Source organism: Hippopotamus amphibius, chromosome X (genome assembly GCF_030028045.1).
Source record: "Hippopotamus amphibius kiboko isolate mHipAmp2 chromosome X, mHipAmp2.hap2, whole genome shotgun sequence".
Lineage (NCBI taxonomy): Eukaryota > Metazoa > Chordata > Mammalia > Artiodactyla > Hippopotamidae > Hippopotamus > Hippopotamus amphibius.
Window position 1 is genome coordinate 92,732,064 of NC_080203.1, and position 22,921 is coordinate 92,754,984.

The window sequence follows — 22,921 nt, forward strand, 5'->3', positions numbered from 1 at the left end:
CAGAGTAAATGAGTGTTATGTCATAGGTTGACATGCAATCAAGAATCAAGAAATTCAGCTGCCATTTTCTCAAATTTTCTGCTTTCAAGTAGGAGAAATGCAAACAAAAAAATGGACATGATTGAAACGATTTTTGCAGGCCTAAAAATCTAAAAGATTGAAAGTGGTTCCCCATGTGAATCATCTCTAAAGACTCCTCCTTTTTTCTTGTTTTTTAAAATTTTTTATTGGAGTATACTTGATTTACAATGTTGTGTTAGTTTCTGCTGCACAGCAAAGTGAATCAGTTATACATATCTAAGGACTTTTAAAAAGCAGGTTATAAACACTGAAACTGCAGTTTTATTAAAGAAAAGTCAGGTGAGCCTCATATACTACAGACAATCCAGAAGGCCGAGAAAAAAGGATTGGGGGAGGGAGGAGAGCTTGTGAGAGAAGTGTCAGTGGCCTGAAGGGGCACACACAGGCTGAAGTGTGTTGAAGAGGCTGTGACAGGTGGGGAAATGGAAGCAAGGAGTGACAACCTTGTCTGCCAAAAGCTGAGTGTGGAAGTAAGTGTGTCATGGTGTGTGTTCTAGATGATGAAGAAGAAACCGCACAAGAAGAAGGCAAGAGACAGAACAGGCAGGAGGGCATTGGAGAGTCCTGTGGAGTCACAACTGAGTTGTCAAAACTTTCCCTGCTACTGTGAAGCTCTTTAAACACTCACTGCCTGCATGTGGCTCCAGAGTCACCTTAGAGAGGGGTGGTAACCGTGCCCAGGTCAAGACAGAAATCAGCCCAAGATTTAGTAACAAATTCACTTTTGGAGACTATTAGTGTGGGTATGTGTTTCTTTGGTCTGTTCTAAAAGCTCAGCTCAGACACTACAGCCTCAAGCATGAACAGATGAGCAGAGATGTTCTAGCCCCTGTCTAAAAACTGATTCTTCCAAAAGGCACAACATTGTTAATTGGCCAGCTTATCAATGGATGCTCTTTCCTGTAGGTTTGTTTAGGAGTGAAAACAGTACTGCTAGTCATAAAGTTTGCTGATTCCTGGCTTGGTCATCTCAGTGGGGCAAGTGCAAGGCCGTGCCAGGAACTCCAGATGACTGGAACATACACAAGCACAGTGCTACCCATAGACGCCAGCACTGAGCCAGGGTGCGGCTGAGCCTGGGCAGGGGGCATCCTCAAAGTGCTTCTTTATTTAAACTATGCTCTGGGGCAATGTTTCATAATAACCCCACACAACTAGCTCGTACACACAGAGCAGCCTACACACACAGCGCCACTGTGTTCGCTGGCCTGCTTGCTTGACTTTCCATCCCTCTCGGCAAGGTCCACAAATTAGCAGCTTTGTAACCCTACCAGGACCCGGTTCTCGGGACCTTCAGAAGAAAAAGGCAGTCAGTGAAACATGAACGCGCTAATCGGGAAACCAGCATTTCATCCCACTCAGCCTCGCGGGCCATCCACACTAACGACTTTCACCTCCCCTCGCCTCTGCTGGCTGGAGGGGCGGGGAACCCGGCAGTAAGGAGGAGGACCAAAGGGGGGGGGGTGCTTGAATGAAACAATGTAACAATTGATGTGAAGCCTCGCCTTGCTCCCACTCCCCAGCGATCCTATAGGCGAGGTCCCAGTGACTGCCCCTCCCCATTGCTCCGTTTTCTTGTCCATTACGCGCTATCCCTCCGCCTCTCTTTCTTTCTTTTCTTTTCTTTTTTTTTCCTCCTTCTCCTTTTCCCCCCTCTCTCCCCCTCTCTCCAGCTCCGTGTCATTTCCTCCTTGCGCTCGCTCGCTGCCCGAGCGTCTCTAGCCAGGAGAGTAGGCGGAGCAGGGCGGTGCAGGGTGGCGTAGCGCTGGAGGGCGATGGTGGCGGAGCGGCTGGGGGCGGAGGCAACATAGCCCCCGCGGAAAAGGAGCCCCGCGGCGCCTGAGCCGAGCGGAGGATGGAGAACCGGCCTGGGTCCTTCCAGTACGTCCCTGTGCAGCTGCAAGGGGGGGCGCCCTGGGGCTTCACCCTTAAGGGGGGTCTGGAACACTGCGAACCGCTCACAGTGTCTAAGGTAAGAACCGGCGGCTCTGTCCCAGCGGTGCCCAACTTTGAATGGGCGAGCGGGTGCGCAAGCTGCCGTGGGACGCGGCCCTCAGACCAACTTTGAAGCTTGGCCGGGGCTGGGGATGAAAGCTCCGCCGTGGAGCATTAGCTGCACTGGGGGTTGGGGGGGGCGGTCTGGCCACCAGCCCTGGCGCGGACACCCCTTAGGGGTGGCGGGAGCGTGGGATGAAAGTGCGGCCGGCCCCGGGCTAGAGCCCCACGCACAGACACCCTCAGGAGGTCTCGGGGGCCGATTCTGCTCCTCAGCGTCGGGGCGGCTGCTCCCCTCTGTTGGAGCTGGAGGAAGTAGTGGCTGTTGGGGGTTCCTCCTTGGAAGTTCCCGCGCCCCTGCGGGACAGCGAGGGGCTGAAGGGACAGTTAGGGCGCCTTGGCAGCTTTCTTCTTGGCGTCGGCCCCTGGATCGACCCGCGGGCCATCTCGCCCCGGGCAGGTTGCGGGGCGAGGGTCCGGTGTGGGAACGGAGATGAGGCAGCGGTGGCTTTCGTCAGCCTCACTTCCCACGGCCGGACGCGCGCACATCCATTCAGCCGGCGGGGCGTTGCTGCTGCCGCTTGGGCTCGGCCTTTCGCTCTCGCCGGAGTCCTGCCCCAGCGCCGGCGAGATTTCCTGCACGTTGAGGAGCGTGGAGGAAACTTTTGCGCCATGGAACGCAGCTGTGCTGAAGCTGCCGCCGCCGCCGCCGCCAGAGTTTGTTTGTTTTAGGAGGCTGTGGTCTGGTGGAAGCCAAGTTGCAGCTGAGGACAGGGTAGAGGAGCTCTCCAGACTCCCCCCCCCCCGCCCCCCTCCCCCGAGCAAGCCATCCCTCGGTAGGGGTGAGTGTAGGGGGTGGGGGCCATGGGGGCCGTAACTAGGAAGAGATATTTGCAGGACGACTCACCTTGAGGCGCCAGATGGCCAAGGGAGCAAACTTCAAGAACATTTTCTGGCTTTGTTTGTTTGTTTTATTGTTTTTGTTTCTCTGAAATGCTTAAATCTGAAAAGCCCTTCCCCTTCCAACCCACTCAAATTGCAGTTGAGGTGGAGGACGTGGGTTTGGGCTGGAGATAGAAAGATGTGGTTTCTCTGCGGGGAACAAACGTCACTTTATTGTTTTGGCTTCTTAACATAGGTCACGTTTCAGCAGGGGGCGGCGAATGCCCCCGCCACACCCCTGCAGTAACCTGTGCCCCTTTCGACAGGCATCGGAGCTGCTGGTTAACTTGTCCTGTAGGGGGTCCTTCAGCCCTTGGGGGCCACACTCTTAGCAATCCTGGGGTGTTTCCATGGGGTGTACCAATCAGCTTGAGTGCCTGAGGTATGCTGAGTCAAAACTTTGAGGTGCCGTCAGGGAGACCTGGGATCTTTAGCTTCCTCAAACACCAATAACCAGCCCAGATCTTCACCCAGCACCCACTTTCCCCATACTAGTCATGTATTTCTGACCAGACTAAGATGGCTTTGTCACCCACTGTCACCCCCCCCACCCCCCCGGGCACTATCCCTCTCTCCCTCCAGTGTTCTCTGGAGGGAGTAATAAGATTTTTTTTTAAACACTCTCAACCCATTTGAGGAGGGGAATCCTGGCCTTCAGGAATTTCTTCTAATCAAACTTCTCCTCTCCCCCCTCTTTCCACCAAGGTCAGAACTGTCTACGCAACCCTCCATGGTCTGGCGGTTCCTCCCTTTCTTTTTGTCCTGGCACCACCCACAGACTTTCCAGTCTGCCCAGACAACCTGCCTTGGAGAGATCATTTTTCACCTCTGCCCAGGGCTGACCCATCCTGAGAGGCACCCCAGAGAGTGGTTGCTGCTGTGGTCCTGGATTGTTTTGTGAGCCAGCAGGAGAGTGGCAGGGGGTGTTACTGAGTATGGGGCAGCCAACAATTTGCGGTGTGGCTGGGGGATTATTTGAGTGTAGATGAGGGTTTCCTTGGCCAAGCTGTTGAGGAAGTGACTCGTGTGTTGAGAGGCAGGGTGCCTTTTAATGATTCCCTTTCTGCTGAATGTACAGTTGACCCCTATTATATACGAGGGCTCATTATTACACACATTAGGATATGCAGGGGGTAAAATCATTTCTGCCATCTATCCCAAATAGCTTGATTCCTTACAATAAAAGCCAGCTATATACAACCTGGTTAGTCCTATTATTATATAAAGGGGCCATGGCATTTTTGTAAAATGGTTGCCTGTATTTTTTTCTTGCCAAGATAGTATGTGACATAGTTCATTAATCCCCTTTTAATTTTTCTACCTTAGTTTTGTTTCCCCTTATGCTTCAGAACAATACAGCTTTCTGCTTGAAAATAGCCTCAGTCTGCACCCATCGGTGGGGACGAGATGGAAAGGTGTAGAAAGAGAATTGTACTGGCAGATTGAAAACTTGGGTTCTAATCCTTGCTCTGCTACTCACTAGCCCCAGGATCCTGGGTACATCACTTGCCCTCCCTGGGCTTAGGTGTCTCCATGTCTACTATGAGGTTCAAGTCTTTAAATAAGACTATGACAGTCTAGTAGCCAATCCTTTATGCTAACTCTGGCCCTTTTCTCCCTAGAAGGGTTTGAGACTGATTAAGATGACACTTTGTTCTATTTGCATACCGTGGTACAGTTTATAGTGTGTCTTCACATCCCTTTTTTCATTAGCCTCTTACAGCCGCCCTGTGAGGCAGTATTGCACTGACTTGCTTGCCTAGGTATGTCATATGGTGAGCCAGTGTTAGGCTCCAAATCTATCATATTTTTTACTACTTGGAGGGTTTCTTTAAAAAAAAAAATTATATTGAAGTATAGTTGATTTACAATTTTGTATTAGTTTCAGGTGTACAGCATAGTGATTCTTTTTTTTTCAGGTTATATTCCATTATAGAATATTACAAGCTATTGGGTATAATTCTCTGTGCTACACAGTAAATCCTTGTTGCTTATCTATTTTTATGTATAGTAGTTTGTATCTGTTACTCTCATACTCCTAACTTGTCCCTCCCCCCTCCCTATCCCCTTTGGTAACCATAAGTTTGTTTTCTATGTCTGTCAGTCTGTTTCTGTTTTGTATATAGATTCATTTGTATTATTTTTTAGGTTCCACATATAAGTGATATCACACAGTATTTGTCTTTCTCTGACTTATTTCACTAAGCACAATACTCTCTAGGTTCATCCATTTAGCTGCAAATGGCAATATTTCATTCTTTTTTACGGCTGAGTAGTATTCCATCACACACACATGCGCGCGCGCACACACACACACACCTCCCAAATCTTTATCCATTCACCTGATGATGGAAACTTGGGTTGCATCCATGTCTTGGTTATTGTAAATAGTGCTGCTAAGAACATTGGGGTACATGTGTCTTTTTGAATTAGGGTTCTTGTTTTTTCTGGCTGTATACCCAGGAGTGTAATTGCTGGATCATATGGTAGTTTTATTTATTTTTTTTAAAGGAACCTGCATACTGTTTTCCATAGTGGCTGCACCAATTTACATTCCCACCAACAGTGCACAAAGATTCCCTTTTCTCCACATCCTCTACTTGGAGAGTTTCTTGATTCTTCTGGTAGTATGGCAGTTTGTGAAGGGGCATGAGGCAATACCACTGAGGGATGTATCCAGGCTTGGCATCTCCCACCCCAGTGACCCTTTGCATGCCAGCTTGTGTTTCCACTGTAGATGAGGACTGGGTTGCAGACACTCCCTGGTGGAGTCTGGGCTCAGGGAGTAGGAGAGTATTGTTTTGGTGACTCCAAATCACTTGTGATGGTCTCAGGTCAAGCAGAGACAAAGGTAAGGTGCCAGAACCATGGTGCGAAATATTGGTGAACCTCCTTTGGTGTCATGGGAAAAAAAAAGCAAAAGCGATTTGGATCTGGTGTGGTGTACATGCTTGGAGATAGCTTGTGGAACAAGTGGAGGCATCTTGTGAATGGAGAAATTTGAGGAAAGGTGATTAGTGGGAAAAGAGTGCCTAGAGTGTGAAAGTGTATTTCATATTTGTTATGGGGGAACCTTTGGATTAGGAAATGATCAGGTTGGGGAAATCATCAACTCCTACAGGCTCCTGTGATTTCTCTGAAAGTAAGGAATTCAGCTGCCGAAGTTGTGGAGACTGGTATAGTCTTCTCCTAACAAGTGACAAAGAAAGAAGAAATGTTAAAAACAAACAACCTACAACAACAAAAAACCAACTATTACTATTGATTATCCTGAGTGTTAAGGTATGGTTTATGATTTCCGCATACAATGTGGTGTTTCCAAAGAAATGTGACCCACTAGAGAATTGGGTCCATGCCCTTGGCATTATTAATTCCTTTGGTTAGCATCTTTTACTACCCCGTTGACTCAGGGGGCCTGTCTGGATGAAGTGGAGATTCTCTTCTAATCAGATTTGGCTATTTGCTACCTAGGCGCCCCCTCTACCCCCTCTACAGTTTAGACAGTCATCCATGAAGTTGGCTCCCTGAGCTGGAAAAGATCCACTGTGGGGGATGGGTGACCTTTTCAAGGTTCTGACGCCAATGATTATGCATCAAATAGGGCCTCTCAGAGGCCTAAGAGATTCAAAATGTATCCTCCTGTGGGTGTGTGTGTGTGTGTGTGTATGTGTGTGTGTGTGTGTGTGTGTATGAGAGAGAGAGAGTTGGTAAGCTGTAGTGTAACATTCCTATACTCATTTTGAGTTCTTGGAAATGTGCCCTGAGGTTGGTTGACGGTGGAGAAAAGAAAGGGTGGAGACCAGTGTGGGGGTGCAGGAGAAGGAGGAAAATTGGGGAGGATAAGACATTGCAGAAACAGGCTCACCCTACATATTTGTCCTTTTCCTGGCCCATTTTTGGTGGCAGTCTGCATCTGGCACAGTGAAGGAAGTGGATGCTAGTTACTGCCCTAGAACAAAGTAGGGTGGGGTGGGGCAGTAGCCTGGAGGAGAAAGAAGCTTCACCTCCTCCACTTAGTGTGCACTTATGTTGCTATATTGTGTTTTCCTCTTTGGACCCAAGATTTTATTTGCCAAATGGGGGTTGTTAGACCGTCTTTATTAGCACAGATGATGCAAAAATAAGTTGGGCAAACCCTGATACTGTGTGCCATCCTTAGCCTAGGAAATGGCAGCGCATGCTCTTTAAGTTGTTTTTAGCCCCTCCCCCATCCCCACTGTGACTTTATTTCTAGAAGAAGCACACAAAGAGGCAGTTGAGATTTCAAGAGGACGTGGGTAAAGTCAGATTCAGGCTTTGTGGCTGGCAGTAGATTTGGCTGCGACTTTGAGTTCTTGTTGGGTGTAGAGGTAGTGTTATGTGAGAAATGGTAGTTCTGTGGAACCTACTTAGGTATGTTACAGGCTGGGCCCACCCCCAGACCAGGGCTTGGTATTCACAAAGGGACCTTCGTGGGGTGTGCTTCTTGATAGCTTAGTCCAGCCTGGTTACTTAGATGAATTCCCTCCTCACCTGTGCTTCTAGAATCAGCAAAGATGTCTACTGCCTCAGTTCCCCAACTGCTTCTCTCTCTCAGAAAATAGGCTTTTGGGGACATGGGGTAGGAGTCCACCTGGAGAAATACGAAGAAGATTGGAGGGAGGTAGTGAAGCAAAGAGAGTGGGTGGTATGTCTGGTAACCCTTGGCTGAGCTTTGGGTACACACTACTTTGGGGCCTGCTGGGCTGTCATAATACACCTGGTAACCGATTGCAGTCCACATGTGTGCTCCCTGAAGTGAAAAAAGGCCAAGCCTGTTTGAGGCTTTTCCTTCTCTAAAACCTCAGACAAAGAAAATAATTCAACTCCAGCTAGAAGACGCTTGAATGTTGTCCCTTAAACAGAATTCACATGATCTTGTCCCTTGCTCTCCTCCATCTCCTCCCAGGAATTTTTTTTTTAAGAGAAAAGAGATACTCAGATTTGAGGTTGATGTTTATGGAATGATTATCTGGAGGGAACATCACAGTTTTTATAGTTAGGCTCCTTCAGAACCAGAGGGCAAAAAGATGCTGACCTGTCTGAGAAAAGTTAATGAAGAACAGCAGCGATTAAGTGAAGGGCTGCTCTCACTAAGCACCCTCCTCCTCCCCACCCCTCACCAAAGGGCAGACTCAACTGAGGCCTATGAACCAAATGCTGTTCTTTGAGGTGGCTGGAATCACAGATTCTCAGAGTGAGGAGGGCCTTGTGGAAGTCACCTGGTCTTAGTCTTAACTGATCTACAAGCCTCCTGTGCAGTAGCCCTGAGCTTGTTCTCCTGTGGTCATGGGGGAGCTCATTCCCTTTTTAACCAGTCCATTTCAGTGTTGAAAAGTTTTGACTGTAGACAGCTTTTTCTCAAATTGAGCAGCAATCATTCTCCATCTACCTATTCTATATGGGTCCTAGCTCTGCCTTCTGGGACCACACAGAACAAGAATGCTTTCTCTGACTTGGGACAACCCTTGGGAGGTCTAAAGACAAAGACTATGTCCCTTTGTCTCATTTTTCTAGGCTAAAGAGCCTTAGCTCTTTCAGCTGTTCCTTATAGGATCTGAAATCCAGCCTCCTGCTCCACTCTGGATGCCCTCTAGCCTGGGCATGGTCCTCTTGAGTTAGGGAGCCCATTGAATGCAGTAACTGAGAAGAGTCTGACCAAAGTTAGGTAGGAACATTCTTTAAAAAAAAATACAGCTCAAGACCACTTTGGCTCTTTCTGGCACCCATGCCATACAAAGACTCTGTGTCAAGCAAAGCTTTTTAGTGGAAGTATCTGTGCTGCTGCTAAGCCACACCTGCCCAAGGCCTGTACATAGACACCAGGGACAACTACCTAAGAGATTTGGGAGGGGCACATCTCTGTATTTAGAATTGTATTTAGAATTGCCCCTAGCCCAGGTCAGCCTTGGAAAAAATGTTCTAAGGGAGATGATGGAGAAGACATAAGCCCTGACTTCCAGGAGTGTATATTTTTCTACAAAGTTACAGACAAGGAATTTGTATAATAGAAAAAGGAAGTGGCATTTGGCGAATAGTGTCAAAATCAGACCTCCAGAACATCGGATTGATTTGATTTGATTTTTAACAAACCGTTGGCTTGAAATTTGTAGGAATAACGTCTCTGAACTTAATTTTCCCCTTCTGGAACAAATAGAGGTCTCCAAGATTGAAGATGCTGACCATACATGACATGTAAGCAGTCTCCAACTTACAGAACCCCTCAGTAGGAATTTAGACACAGCAGTCCCCAGCCCTGTCAAATGTTTATTTCTGTGCACATTGCCACTGGCATTGGCTGCAAACCTCCTATTGTTGCTGCCATTCCTGTGTTCTGAGGTCTTCTGCCTGTACCTGGAATACCCATGAGAGTCAGTCCTGCTGGAGGTCTTGCACCCACCGCATCGCCCCTCCCCCATGCCCTCATGTCTACCAGTTTGTCACCTGAGTTGGGCCAATGTGTTTTCTTACTACTAAAGCCCTGATTGGGGAGTGTATTGAAGTGGAGCTTAATCCTCATTATCACTGAAGGATGAGAGGCCTAGAGAAGAGAGAGTTAAAGTCTAGGAAACATGTCCCCCAACACAGTTATCGATAGTGGCCGTGTTCAGAACAGTTCTGGAGAAGCCTCTTTCATCCATAGTGTATTACTGATGAAATTACAGAACCTAACTACTGTTTATAATATTCTGTCTATAGGGAACTGCATTCAAAGCTCCAAGATGCTTATTTACAAAAGATAATCTTGGAAAACAATCCATAAGTCAGGGACAACAAGTGCTCTAGATATCTCTGTTACACAGATCTAGGTGGGTTAGAGGTTTCTACTGCTGTCACTGCCCAGGTGCTCATATCCTTGATCCTTGGCCAGATCTGTGTGTACATACAGTGTATGCATTGGTAAATTTCTTTCCAAAACGGAACTCTAGGTTTACCTGAGTTATCTTGTAATCAGCAAGTGACCCTTTTATATTGCTTATGCTGGTACCTAGATCACTTTCACTCAGTTTCTGTGGAGGCAATATTTTGTTTTCTGGTGCTCCCCTGAAATACCTGCTTCAGATAGACTTCAATTAAGTCATTAATGAACAAGTTGAGATATTATTTTTCCCTCCTAAAAATTGTGTTCCAAGGTCTGGGATGGGATAGAGATTTGTCTCCTTACACCCCTTCACCCAATCCAGTGTAAACAGTCCAAGTGGAAAGATTGTCTTAGGTGTTAGTTTTGTAAGGGATGATTCGTTCTTCCTCACATCACACTGGCATGTTTACTTGGGCACATAGCCGTCCTGGCTGGGCACTGAAATTGCAAAGATCAAGATGACTTGGTTTCTCAAAGAGACTAATCCCTCCCCATTGACTTCATCTCTACTCCCTCCTCTTTCGGTGCAAGTCTGTGACTATGCCGTGCCACGGAATGAGCACTGCCTGGTTAGCAACAGAGACACATTTTCCATACATCTAGGCTACCCTTCTTTCACGTCCAGCCTTTGGTTCCCAGCCCCAACCCATCAGCACCAAGTTGCTTGAGGCCTACATTTGGGATTGTCTCATTCAAGTGCCGCTGCTTCTTTGTTTATTAATTATCTTCCCTGCCTGCTGTCCAAAACCCAGCTTATTTCTTTTTTGGTACATTGGCCCTTTTAGTCTACTGTACCAGCTCTGTCCCTCTGGCTCAGCCATGCTTCTGGTGTGGGGGTGGGCGGGGGGAGAGAAGTTTACAGAGTTAAGGTTGATAAAGTTTGAAAACACTCAGCAAATTAGTAGCTGGATTGGGGGGAACTTTTCTCATACTGTCTCTCTCTATCCTGTTTCAGTGGAGGACTGAACCTTTGTCGCATTCCTGATATTGTCTTATCAACTCACTGAGTAATCTTGGCATCTTACTTCACGTCTCTGTACCCTCCTGTTTCTTCTCAGCCTCTCCGTGGGGCAAGCTTCTGCTTTACTGAAGGGATGCTAAGGGCTCCAGGATCTTCGCTCATGGTCTAAGCTGTGGAAGTCTAAAGGCTGACTGACAGCAGGCAGTTCTTCCAGGGCTTTGCTTTTCTCCACACTCCTACTTCCTATCTTCCCAGAAGTGGCCATTTCCTGGTATGGTCTCAGGGACCGCATGCTGCATGGTCTGTTAACTTTCACTCAAGTCTTTTAATGTTACATCTGTGAGGAATGCGGGAGGTGGGACTAATTTGACAGGATCAAGGGTTAAGCCCTTGACGGACAGACCCTTTGTGGTGTCTTCTGGCCCCCATCCTAATGCCACTCAGCAGATTCCCAGCTGTATGGTCTACTCTCTTCCTGAGCCTCTGGCAGGGAAGTTTTGAATGGTTCTCCTATACTGCCTTTCACGGTCCATCGGAAATTGATTTTTCTTTTGGGGGAGGGGGTTAAAGGTGAGATGAGGTAGACCTGGGAGGAAAGCTGGTTCAACTAGTTATTCTGGAAAGGGGTTAGAGTCTCATGGCTGCTGCCTTATCTTTGCTTATGAGATGACAAGCTAAAGCCTTGTCTTTGTTGGGCTGCCTTGCTGCTTTCCATTTCTTTTGTTTGTGTTTGATGTAAGTAAAAGCTCCTCTGAAAACTTCTGTAGGTAGGCAGTTTTTGATGGCATCTTATCTCTGACTGAGAGGGTGAGTGATGATATCTTGGAGCCTCAGGGGACAGTAAGTATCAGTTCTTGACTCTCATGTTCTTTGGAGGACTTGACTGAGAATTTGGAGCTCTGTGTTAATTTAAATTTGTAAACAGGCAGAAAAATGGACCAGGCAAGGACCTGGATATTCCACTTGTGTGATTGTGCCTCACTGTATGGAGGTAATGCTGTTTGGTTGGGTCTCAGCAACCTCTTGAACCAAATGGGTGATCCAGGCCTGATACGGTGGGATAAGAGAGATAGTGGACCTGCTGTGTGGTAATACTGCTACTTCTAGGTGTTTTTACATATACTCATTTAATTTTTACAGTAACTCTTTGAGGTAGATATTGATTTCCCCATTGTGCAGATGAGGGGACTGAGGCTCAGGAGAAGTTAAGTAACAGGCTCCATGTGGACGAGCTGGCATTCAAATTGACTTCTGTCTGATTCCACATCCCAGGCTGTTTCAACACTATCATGTTTACGTAAGTGAAAGAAAGAAAGAGAGAAAAAAAGAACTGGATAAGAATATGATGGGGGGAGGGTGGGGAATGAAAGAAATGAGAGAGAGAGATATTAGAGAAATGTAGCTTACTGCAAAAACTGGTAATATTACCAATACATATGCCTGTCTAAGGGTCAAAGGAAAGGTTTTGTTTTGTTTTATTTTGTTTTAAATCTCAAATCAGGGTAAGACGTATAAGCTTGGATTCAGAAGACTTGAAGTTCAGTCTTCAGTTTGCCACTCAATATTTGTTTATGATTGGGCATGTCATTTTCCTCTGTCTCCATTTCCTCATTTGCAAAATGAAAATAATGAAACTCGCACTTTTTTTCCCAGTAGGGAGGGAGATTGATTTTATCCTTTATCTCATATAAATACTAGATGTGTATGTGATTTAAGAAAGGAAAAGCATTCTACAGGTGTCCCTTATGAATCAGAAATTCTCTTAAGGGAATTCTGAACAAAAAATGAAGTGTATGAAGTTACCAAATCTTTGGAAGTTGTATGAAATGGCAGGACATCTTTAATGTGACATTTGCTGCTGGCAGAAGTTGGAAGACCAGACATGATTTCTAGCTATTGTTTGAAGAGACAGCAATTTGAAGGGCTATGCTAAGCCTTGTTTGGCTCCTACCTAAGAGCTCTCAATTAAGTCTCCAATCAATCAGTCAGTCCACCAGTCAACACGTATTTGTTGAGCACTATGTAAAGTGCCTTACCCTAAACTAGAGAATACAAAAGATAGCCACCGTGGAAGACCTGTTCCCTGGAAATGATGGTTTTGTTGAAGAGAGGCACTACTGCAAGCCTGGGGAACAAAAACCTTAATTTAAGTGCTGAAACCATGGGCGAGGATCTAAGAGCAACATTTAAAAAAATTTATTGAAGTATAGTTGATTTACAATGTGTTAATTTCTCCTGTACAGCAAAGTGACTCGGTTATGCATATACATACATTCTTTTCATGTTCTTTTCCGTTATGGTTTATCACAGGATATTGAATATAGTTCCCTGTGCTATACAGTAGGGCCTTGTTGTTTATCCATTCTATATATAATAGTTTGCATCTGCTAATCCCAAACTCCCAACCCATCCCTCCCCCACTCCCCTCCCCCTTGGCAACCACAAGTCTGTTCTCTATGTCTGTGAGTAAAAGCAACATTTATTCAGTGAGAAGAGATTTCATTGTAGGCTGATGTGGTTAGGGATGTTTGTGGAAAAAGGAAGAATTGAAGCTAGGCCTTGAGGGCTATATAGGATTTAGGTAGGTTGGGGAGGGAGAAAGGCATTCATTCCAGTTAGTACAAGTTCTGCATGTCCTAAGGGCACAGACAGGCCACAGGCCAGTTGGTTCACCCCACAGTGAACTAAGAATATGTGCTCCCCAAGGGCTGGGTATGTGTGGTGTCTTCATTTATTCACTTATTAACCCATGCATTAAATTTATTGAGTGCCTGTTCTAGGAGATGAGCTATTCTTCCTATGGCCTGTGAAACATGCATGGAGCCCCATAAATGTCACTTTTATTTGCTTTCTAAAAATACTTTCATAGTGTGTACCTTGGACCAGGTACTGGTTTTCTATTTTAACACATATTAGCTCCTTTATCAACCCCATTTTATAGATGAGGAAATTGAGGCATAGAGAGGCTAGGTAACTTGCCAAATGTTATACTGCTTGTGTGGCTGGATAAGTGGATCAGTGGAGATCTGCTTGACTGTTGCAGAGTAGTGAGATATAAGGGTGAATGGATTTGAGCCAGTTATTCTGAAGAACTCAGAACATTGGGCTATGGGATAGATTCAGGTTGGAAGTACGTAGCCATTTTGTTGGTTTTTGAAGGATTAGAGTTAATGTATCAAAAAAAATAAAGCACCTGACACAGTACCAGCCATATAAGTGTTTCCACGAGGAAAGATCTTTCTCTGAACAATTGGAGAGGGCATAATGAAGGAATCAGTCATCTTGGCAACATGCTGACTGTTGTTAATACATTAGTAAGTTGCCAGAGGTAGTGGTAATATACAACATTTGTATCTGAAGAAATGAGGGAGAGGCAGGAGTTAGAGATGAATCCAATATTTCTAATCTAGAAGGCTCTAGGTGGTGATGGAGATTGGGAGGGCTAACCAGGTTTAGTTCAGTTTTGGATCTTCTGAGACCATAGGACCATCAAGGTAAGACGTTCCATAAGCAGTTAAGAAAAAAAAAGAATTTATTTAAGGCCACTGGCCAGTTAAAACAACAAATCATTATTTTAGGAACATAATGGTTAACACAGATGACTTACTAATCTGCTGATTGTTGTGGAAATGACTTAATTGCCAGACAATCTCATGCTGCAACAGACATTGGAACAGGCTTGCATTGTTATTTAATGGGCTTTTCTGGTCATAGTTTGGTCTTGCTATCGCTTCCAATCTTCAGGCTGCCTAGTCACCTGAGGTATTACTGGCTGAAGTTCTTTCTGCCTTAGTACTTTCAAGTGATGGGGAAGTCCAAAAATCAAACAAACAAAAAATAGAAGAAACTGTCAAAACGCCAAAGTTCAGACATGAAGCTGGAAATGTTAAAAGTTTCGAGGCTGTTAAAAAAACATCAGTTGTCTTGCCAACATGTTTAAGGATTGTTTTCTCTATATGAAAAGTAAAATATGGAGGCTTCGAAAGGCAAACTCAACTGGAGTTTCAGGTCCGGGTTGCATTTTTGTTGTTAGTAGTTTTATGCTCTCTGCATAGTGCAGTATTATTAATCTGTGGATATTATTGTTCATATTTCTGCAGTAGCATTGGTTCTTAAAATGTGACCTTTGAAAAAGCATTGTTAAACTTGCAAGTATGATTTGTTTTCAGTGGTGTCCTCACTGTACTTTCATCCTGAGTTTTATATTAAAATGAAAAAAACTAACACAACACTAATGCAACTATACTTCAATAAAAATTAATAAAAAGAAAAGGATATAGGGATTTACTTCACAAATTCGTTGGCTGCAAATCTGGCTGGAAAACATCACTTTATTATTAAGAGACTTTGGCACATTTGTAGTGATTATGTGACCCAAACCCTAGACCTGATGCCCTGTGTACTTACAGAAAATTCTCAGGAAAGCTTAACTTTGTGTACAGATGGGTGTGCCAGTCCCTTGCCTACCTCCATCTTTCTTAGATTTGCTTTCTAGATCCATTACTTTTTTTTGTACAGCATCACATGCTTTTCTGCATGGTGAAAAACTGAAATTCAGAATGTTGTATAGATGCTTGTGCCATGGAACTTGGTCTCTTCACTCCCTCCCTCCTCGTAGACAAAACTCATTTCATGCTAACAATCTAATGGGCACGTGGGTTCCTTTACCTAACTCTTCTTTCTGACCAGGTGAAATAGCTTGTAATTTATATTTGAAACTGATTTGAGTATCTAGCTGCTGGGGGTATTTTTGTGAAAAAGACTACCCAAGTGCTCTGGCTTTTGCAAGAGCCAGCTTGCCAGTTTGTTTCTGCTGTGTGAGCTCTGGTGGGAGGATGATACTTTCCCCCCCCGGATGTAAAGGGTTAAATATGTAATTTTCATGTTTTCCCGTGCCTTTGGCTGGAGAAATGCACAGTTTTCTGAAACCTGCCCAGGCCCTGCACATACTGTATCTGCTTAAGGAAGGTTTTGGCTCTTAGCCCTTCTCAGCTGCATTAGGGTTCAGGTTTCATCCTTCTCCCCTTCCAGCCACTAATAAAAGCCAAAAGAATTAAGGATCAGGGAGAGTTAATTCCCACTGCTAAGACCCAGGTGGGGCCCTTCCACCTCCCATCCCAGCTCCTAGGTTAGAGCCCTAATTTAGGGCTGAGCTCTAGTCTAAGCCTGTAAGTGACAGTGATCTGGAACAGGCCCCAGAAAAGCACTTGACAATCAGGTTTTGCCTTATGCTGGCATCTCTCTCTCTCTTTCCCCTTTCTCCCCCTCTTCCTCCCTTTCTCTCCCTCTCTCTCCCTTCTCCCTCTTTTCCCTCCAGGTCCTCTGTTGGGATCTTAGAAAAGACCAGGGGCCAAGCCAACTGATGCTATTACAGAAATGGAAATGATGTATCATAGTTCGTTTCTTCTAAACTGGGAGTTTGGGATGAAGCTTCTACTTTTTTTTTTAAGTCCCTGACCCAACTTCAGTACAACATTAGGAGTCTCATTCAGAATAAGAAATGTCATTGATATCTCTCTCACCCAGCTTAAAACAGATGCATAGTAATGAGCTCTGAAATAGTGAGCTCAGAGAGGGCAGCTTTAAAGGAGGATCCTGCCTGTCCCAAGAGCTGGGACAGGCAGGAAGAAGCATCCTTCTGGAACAACTACACTATTGTAGTGGCCTCTTCAATGGTTTCCTTCCCTTTGATCATGCCCCTCCCACTTAAAATTATTTAATGTTTCCCTGCTACCTTCAAAATAGAGCTCAAACTACTTTAGCCTAGTATACAGACCATTGTCCATTGGGCTCAAATCATACTTTCTAGCACTCCTTCCAGGACTCATTTTCAGGCAGAGTGGTTTCCTCTCCACCACCGCCACCCAACACACCTGGGAAGTTCTGGCCTCCAAATTTCCCAGTGCGATATTCCTCGAGCGGCTCAGCTTCATCTTGTCGACTCGGCCTGCTCCTCTTTTCCCTCCCCTCCCACTTGGGCCTAACCTTCAAGCCTTACTCTATGCCCCAAGTGCATTATCTCAGTCTGCTCCTGGTGGATGTAATCTCTCTGTTTTTGGAATGCTGGACTTCTGATTTTCCAGTAGAAATTTTGGGGTACTTTGACTGCCCTGTGTCTGGTTTGCTGGACCAAAATCTTCTAGAGGACAATGGCTATGTCTTCTGTATCTTTACTATCCTCAGCCTAGAGCGGAGTAGACTCTCCATAATGGTTTGCTGGAAAAGTCAAGCAAAACTTTTGTACTCAAAACTGGTCACGTCCCCTCTTCTTCCCCCCATTCCAAATGAGAAAGAGAAAGTGACATGAAGAGCTGAATATACTAGCCAAGTTTTCCCGTCTTTCTGTGAAACCTAGTAAGTGGGGTGAACCTTGAATGACACACACATGTGAGCTTGGGACAGAGGGAATGAATAGAAGGAAATAGTGGTACCGGTGGACATGGAGAGGGATCCCAGGTGTAATCCTGGGTGAGAGGGGAGAGGGCGGCAGTGGAGGCTGGGAGCGTCTACATGCTTGTCCAAGAGCTGCCTGTCGTTGGGTTTGCAGTGGTTGGGTTTCTTTCCGCTGCAGCTCTTGTGCGTGAGCTGTGTTCCTGTGGCTTGCATGTGGCAGAGGCCTGCTGGCTGATGATTACAGCATTCCCTTGCTGTTGAGAAGTGTTGCTGTGAGACTCTTAAAACAGCAGCCACCCCTCTTGTTGCTATGTGTTCAGGGAGGGTAGAGTATGAGTCTTTTGCCTGACTCAAGTGTTTCATTGCTTCAGCTGAAAGGCAATAGCTTTATGTGAACCTACTCTGTGTGTGTGTATGTGTCTGTGTGTTTTCACTTTTGCTTAAGCAAGCCCTAACGTGTTCTGTCTGACTAGCCTTGGATGTGAGTCACCGTCTGGTATTTATACCCAGTGCCTTAAGTGTCCTTATTATTTGACCATGACATTCCTTTTCTCACTGTTTTACTCAAAGCTGAGAATGCTGAAAAGGGCCAAAAGGAACCTTCTCCGTCCTCCTTCCTAATGGGGGTCTCATCTAATTGGTGGCTGTCTCTGTGGAAGTCAATTAGGTTATGTCAGCGCACTAAAGGAAACACACTGAAACTCACACTGGCAGTACGGTGACAATTTAAAATACATTGTGGGGGCTTCTCTTAATTTGTTCCTGCCCAGACTAGTGCTGGAGAGTCTGATCATTGGAGCAAACTTTAGAAACAGGCCTCGAAAGGGACCCCAGGGAAATGTTTATCCTTATCAAGATCACATAGTAAGTTTGCAAGGAGTAAAACAATCTGAGAAAGTCGTAGAGGAGATAATTCAGTCTTTGCAGGCATTGGTAGAGAAACAGAATGTTAGCTTGCTCCTCACTGCTGCTTCCATTAAGGTCCTTCCATAGCTGACAATTTTGTCTTGGGAGCATGCTCCTAGAGTGTGGGAATGGTAACCCCATCAGGGGCACTGTTGTTATCAAAAGGACAGAGCCTCAGAGAGGAAGGACATGACTGCTAGCATGGTCATTTGGAGGCCAGGCAGCCAGTAAATCATTTGAGAATGAATTAAAAGTTCAAAGGGCAAGAGGGAATGCTTTGAGTGACTGCATAGGTGCTTGAAAAATCAAAGGGATAGCTGATGTGTTTTATTTTTTGAGGGCTGGTTGGAAGGAGCAAGGGAATGGAAGTACACTGTAGGAAATTGGTGATGCGGTTTTCATGTGCTTGGGAGCCTTATCTCTGGGATGGGGATGATCAAAGCTACCATTGATTAAATGTCAGTTACATTCTGGGAATTTTATGTGCATAATCTCTAATCTTCTCATTACTACTGTAATTTAAGTGATAGGTTTCCTATTTTACAGATGAAAAAAAGAGGCTCAGAGAGGCCAAACAACCTTCTTAAAGTAACAAAGCAAGTAAGTGGTAGAGTTATGATTTGAACCCAGCTCGGCCTGACCCCAAATCCTATGATTGTCACACTATACTTTGAAATTTTCTTTCAAATCTTCTTTTTTTGTGCCTCACATTCCCAGGCTTTCCTGGGAAGCTCTTAAATATGTGGATTAGACTCTTAGGATTAAATAATATAGTGTATGAGATGTACTTAGTAGTGTTCCTATTCTAAGAGGCAGAAATCGAGGCTGAGTTTCCCAAATCCATTGGACCAGTAAGTGGCAGAGCTGGTATTCAAAATTCGGATTTTAGAGTGCCTATTCTTCCCAATGCCTGTGATGCCTCTCACACTGGGACAGGGGAAATGGTAAACAAAAAACTCTTCAATTATCTGATGGACAGTGTCTACTTGAATAATTTTTCTCTTTTCTTTTTATCTCAAACCCCAGTATATCTAAAACGGAATTTATCTTCCCCTTGCCAAACAGGCTGTGTCCTTGGCCTCCTGCCTCCCACTCAGCCAGCATTGAAATCTTGGAGTCACTGCTTATTCATCCCCTATATCCAATCAATCACCGCGTGCTGTCAGTCCTTCTTCCTTCAAAATAGCCCTCATATCTACTCCCTTCCTTTCAAATCCTGCTACTCCCACCCTCTTCCAAGCTCTTATTTATTTCTGGATTTCTGGATTCCTGGCTGGCTTCCCCACCTCTAGGCTCACCCCTTTAAAATTTACCCTCTAAGTCACTTCATCTATCTGAGAATTTTAATTTCCCTGTCTGTACAGTGAAGAAGCCGCACTGACTGGTTGATCTTTGCGGTTCTTTCCAGCTCTGACATTCTAGACCAGCAAACCCGCCATTGACACTTCTGTATTGCCCTCTCTCACTTGAATAGTTGCTCTGGCTCCATGCTCCTAGCCTTGCATAAAACTGTCCTCCATATTGTCCCTAGAGTCTTTATCTGAAATCAACTTACAGTTGAAAGGAATCTTAGAGGCCTTTCAAGTTGGCCAACGCTGACCCTACTGCCTGACTGCCATTTATAAGACCCTTGAATTTGGTTGACCAGGCTGTGCTTGAACCCTTCCATTGATGCTAAAAACTCTTTCACGAGCAGCCCTTTGCATTATCAGGTAGCTAGAGTTGTAAAAATCTCCTACCACAAATTGAGAACAATTACTCTGCCTTTATGGCACTCTATTATTCAAAACTTCCTTCATTTTGATTTAAGTACCAACCTCTCAAGTTTAGCAACCCAGGTTCTCCATAATATGTCTTCTACCTTCTCTCCTAGCCTTAAATCCTGGATACTTCCTTTACACTTCATCCAAATAAAAATAAAATGGCTAACAGTTGTTGCACCCTTACTGGATGCCAGATACTGTTCTAAGTCATTTTACATGTATTACCTTATTTAATACATACAGTAACCATATAAGTTCCTATTGTTCTTCCCCATTTTGCAGAGGAGGAAAATGAGGCATATGGAATTCTAAATGATTTACCCAGAGTCTCACAGCTAGTAAATGGTAGAGCTAGGATGTTAATTCAGAAACTTCAGAACCAATGTCCATAATCCATGCCATACACAGTAAGACCAAATATGACAACTCACAATTTCCTAAACATACCCAGTTCATCATTTTTCAACACCTTCCTAGTCCTATCTACCTGACTAAATCTTGCCTAATCTTTGAGGCTCAACACAAATTATACTTCCGTCTCATGCCATTCTACTCTATCTTCCATCCCTGCATTCTTTTTCCATTTTCCTCCCACAAAATCCTTATACTTTTCTTTACCTCTCTGCTAGAGCTCATCATGTTCTTTCTAATGAGTAGTGTGAATCTATCTTATATTCCTCATGGAGAGTTTTTTTTTCATATTTTAAGTATATGAATCTTTGCTTTCTGAATCTGGTTTCTTTCTTAGGCTCAAAATTTCATTTCTCTCATTGACCTGTGCTTTGTACATTTGTTCCTAAGTACCATCAGTGATGGAGACAAAAACCAAACAGTTCAAGCATTGCTATCTGTAGTAATATTGTATAGTATATATTGCATAGTAATGTAATTTATACATTTATTACTTTTATATTATATTTATAAAATGTAATATGAATTTTATGTATTATGTTTATCAATTATATACTATATTATATATTATGATATTAAATATTTATTTTAACTGAGAGCTGAATGAGAAGCAACCTAAAAATGGAGGAATTTTCTTAGAACCTCTGTCCCCAATATGACTGCCTTAACATTTATTACTTCTCATTTTCCCTCTTCCTAGCCCTTAACATTTTTTGCTATGCTATCTACAAACTGATATAAATTTTGCTTTTTTACATAAATGGTTGGATGGAAGGATAGATACTTTGCCACTTGATCTAGAGATTGTGAATGTGTGTGTGTGTGTGTGTATGTGTGTGTATGTGAAGTGTGGGGGGAGTAGGTTGTGGTGGTGGTGGTTGGATGGTTGGAGGTGGATGGTTCTTTGGGCATGGAAAGTTTCCTTGTCTACTGTGTTTAGAAAAGAAACTTATTTTTTTCCCCAGCTTTATTGAGATATGACTGACAAGTAGAATTGTGCACATTTAAAGTATATGATGTGATGATTTGATATATGTATACCTTTTTGGTGAGAACGCTTAAGATCTACTCACTCAGCAAAATTTTTGTCACAATGCCGTACATTAGATCCTCAGAACTCATTCATCTTATAACTGAAAGTTTGAACCCCTTGACGAACATCCCATTTCTCCCACCTCCTATCTCCTGTCAGTGACCATTCTACTCTGTTTCTATGAGTTTGACTTTTATTTTTAGATTCCACATATAAATGATACCAGACAGTATTTGTCTTTCTTTGTCTGACTTGTTTTACTTAGCATAATGCCCTCCAGGTTCCTCCACATTGTCATGACATTTTCTTTATCCATTTATCTGTCAATGGACATTTAGGTTATTTCCATATCTTAGCTATTATGGATAAGGCTACAATGAACATGGGAGTGCAAATATCTCTGTGAAGTACTGATTTTGTTTCCTTCAGATATATTCCCAGAAGTGGGATTGTTGGATCATATGGTAGTTCTGTTTTTACTTTTTTTGAGGAACCTCCATAATGTTTTCTATAATGGCTGTACCAATTTATATTTCCACCAACAGTGCACAAGGGTTCCCTTTTCTCCAGATCATTGCCAAAACTTATTATCTCTTGTCACACCTTTTCATGCACCTGCTGGTCCTTTGTATGTTCAGGTTCTTTGCCCACTTTAAATTGGGTTATTTGGTTTTTGTTTTTGTTTGTTTTTTGCTATTGAGTTGTTTGAGTTCCTTATGTATTTTAGATATTAATCCATTATCAGATATATGGTTTGCAAATATTTTCTCCTACTCTGTAGGTTGCTTTTTCACTCTGTTGATTATTCCCTTTGCTGTCCAGAAGCTTTTTAGTTTGATGTAGTCCCACTTGTTTAGTTTTGCTTTTGTTGCCTGTGCTTTTAGTGTCATTTCCATGAAATCACTGCCAAAACCAATGTCATAAAGCTTTTTCCCTATGTTTTCTTCTAGGAGTTTTATGGTTTCAGGACTTATATTTAAGTCTTTAATGCATTTTGAGTTTATTTTTGTGAGTGGTACAAGATAAGTGTTCAGTTTCATTCTTGTGCATGTGGATATTCAGTTTTACCAACAGCATTTATCAGAGAGGCTATCCTATTCCCATTATGTGTTCTTGGCACCCTTGTCAAAGATTAGTTGACTGCATGTGCTCGGATTTATTTCTGGGCCCTCTACTCTTATTCTATTGGTCTATGTTTTTATGCCAGCATCATACTGTTTGGACTACTATAGCTCTGTAATATAGTTTGAAATCAGGAAGTGCAATGCCTCCAATTTTGCTTTTCTTTCTCAAGATTGCTTTTGTTATATAGTGTCTTTTGTAGTTCCAGATGAATTTTAGGATTTTTTTTTCTATTTCTGTGAAAAATGCCACTGGAATTTTGATAGAATTTGCATTCAATTTGTAGATTGCTTTGGGTAGTATAAATGTTTTATCAAATTAATTCTTATAATCCAATAACATGGTATATCTTTCTATTTGTGTCTTCAATTTCCTTTTTTTTTTTTGGATATTCAGCTCAGTTATTCCTTTTTTTAAAAAAATTGAAGCAGAGT

At 43.8% G+C, this 22,921-nt stretch overlaps 1 protein-coding gene across 7 annotated transcripts in view; it reads left to right on the forward strand.

The window, feature by feature from the left end:
- The first annotated feature begins 1,859 nt into the window (after positions 1 to 1,859).
- SHROOM4 (shroom family member 4) overlaps positions 1,860 to 22,921 on the forward strand; it is a 395,362-nt gene continuing 374,300 nt past the window's right edge. For all 7 annotated transcript variants that reach the window (XR_009050305.1, XR_009050303.1, XR_009050304.1 and 4 more), the window contains exon 1: positions 1,860 to 2,053. Coding sequence is in view for 3 of the 7 variants with exons in the window: in XM_057718525.1 (XP_057574508.1) it covers positions 1,937 to 2,053 (117 nt within the window). In the remaining 4 variants the exon portion in view is untranslated. The remainder of the gene's footprint in view (positions 2,054 to 22,921) is intronic.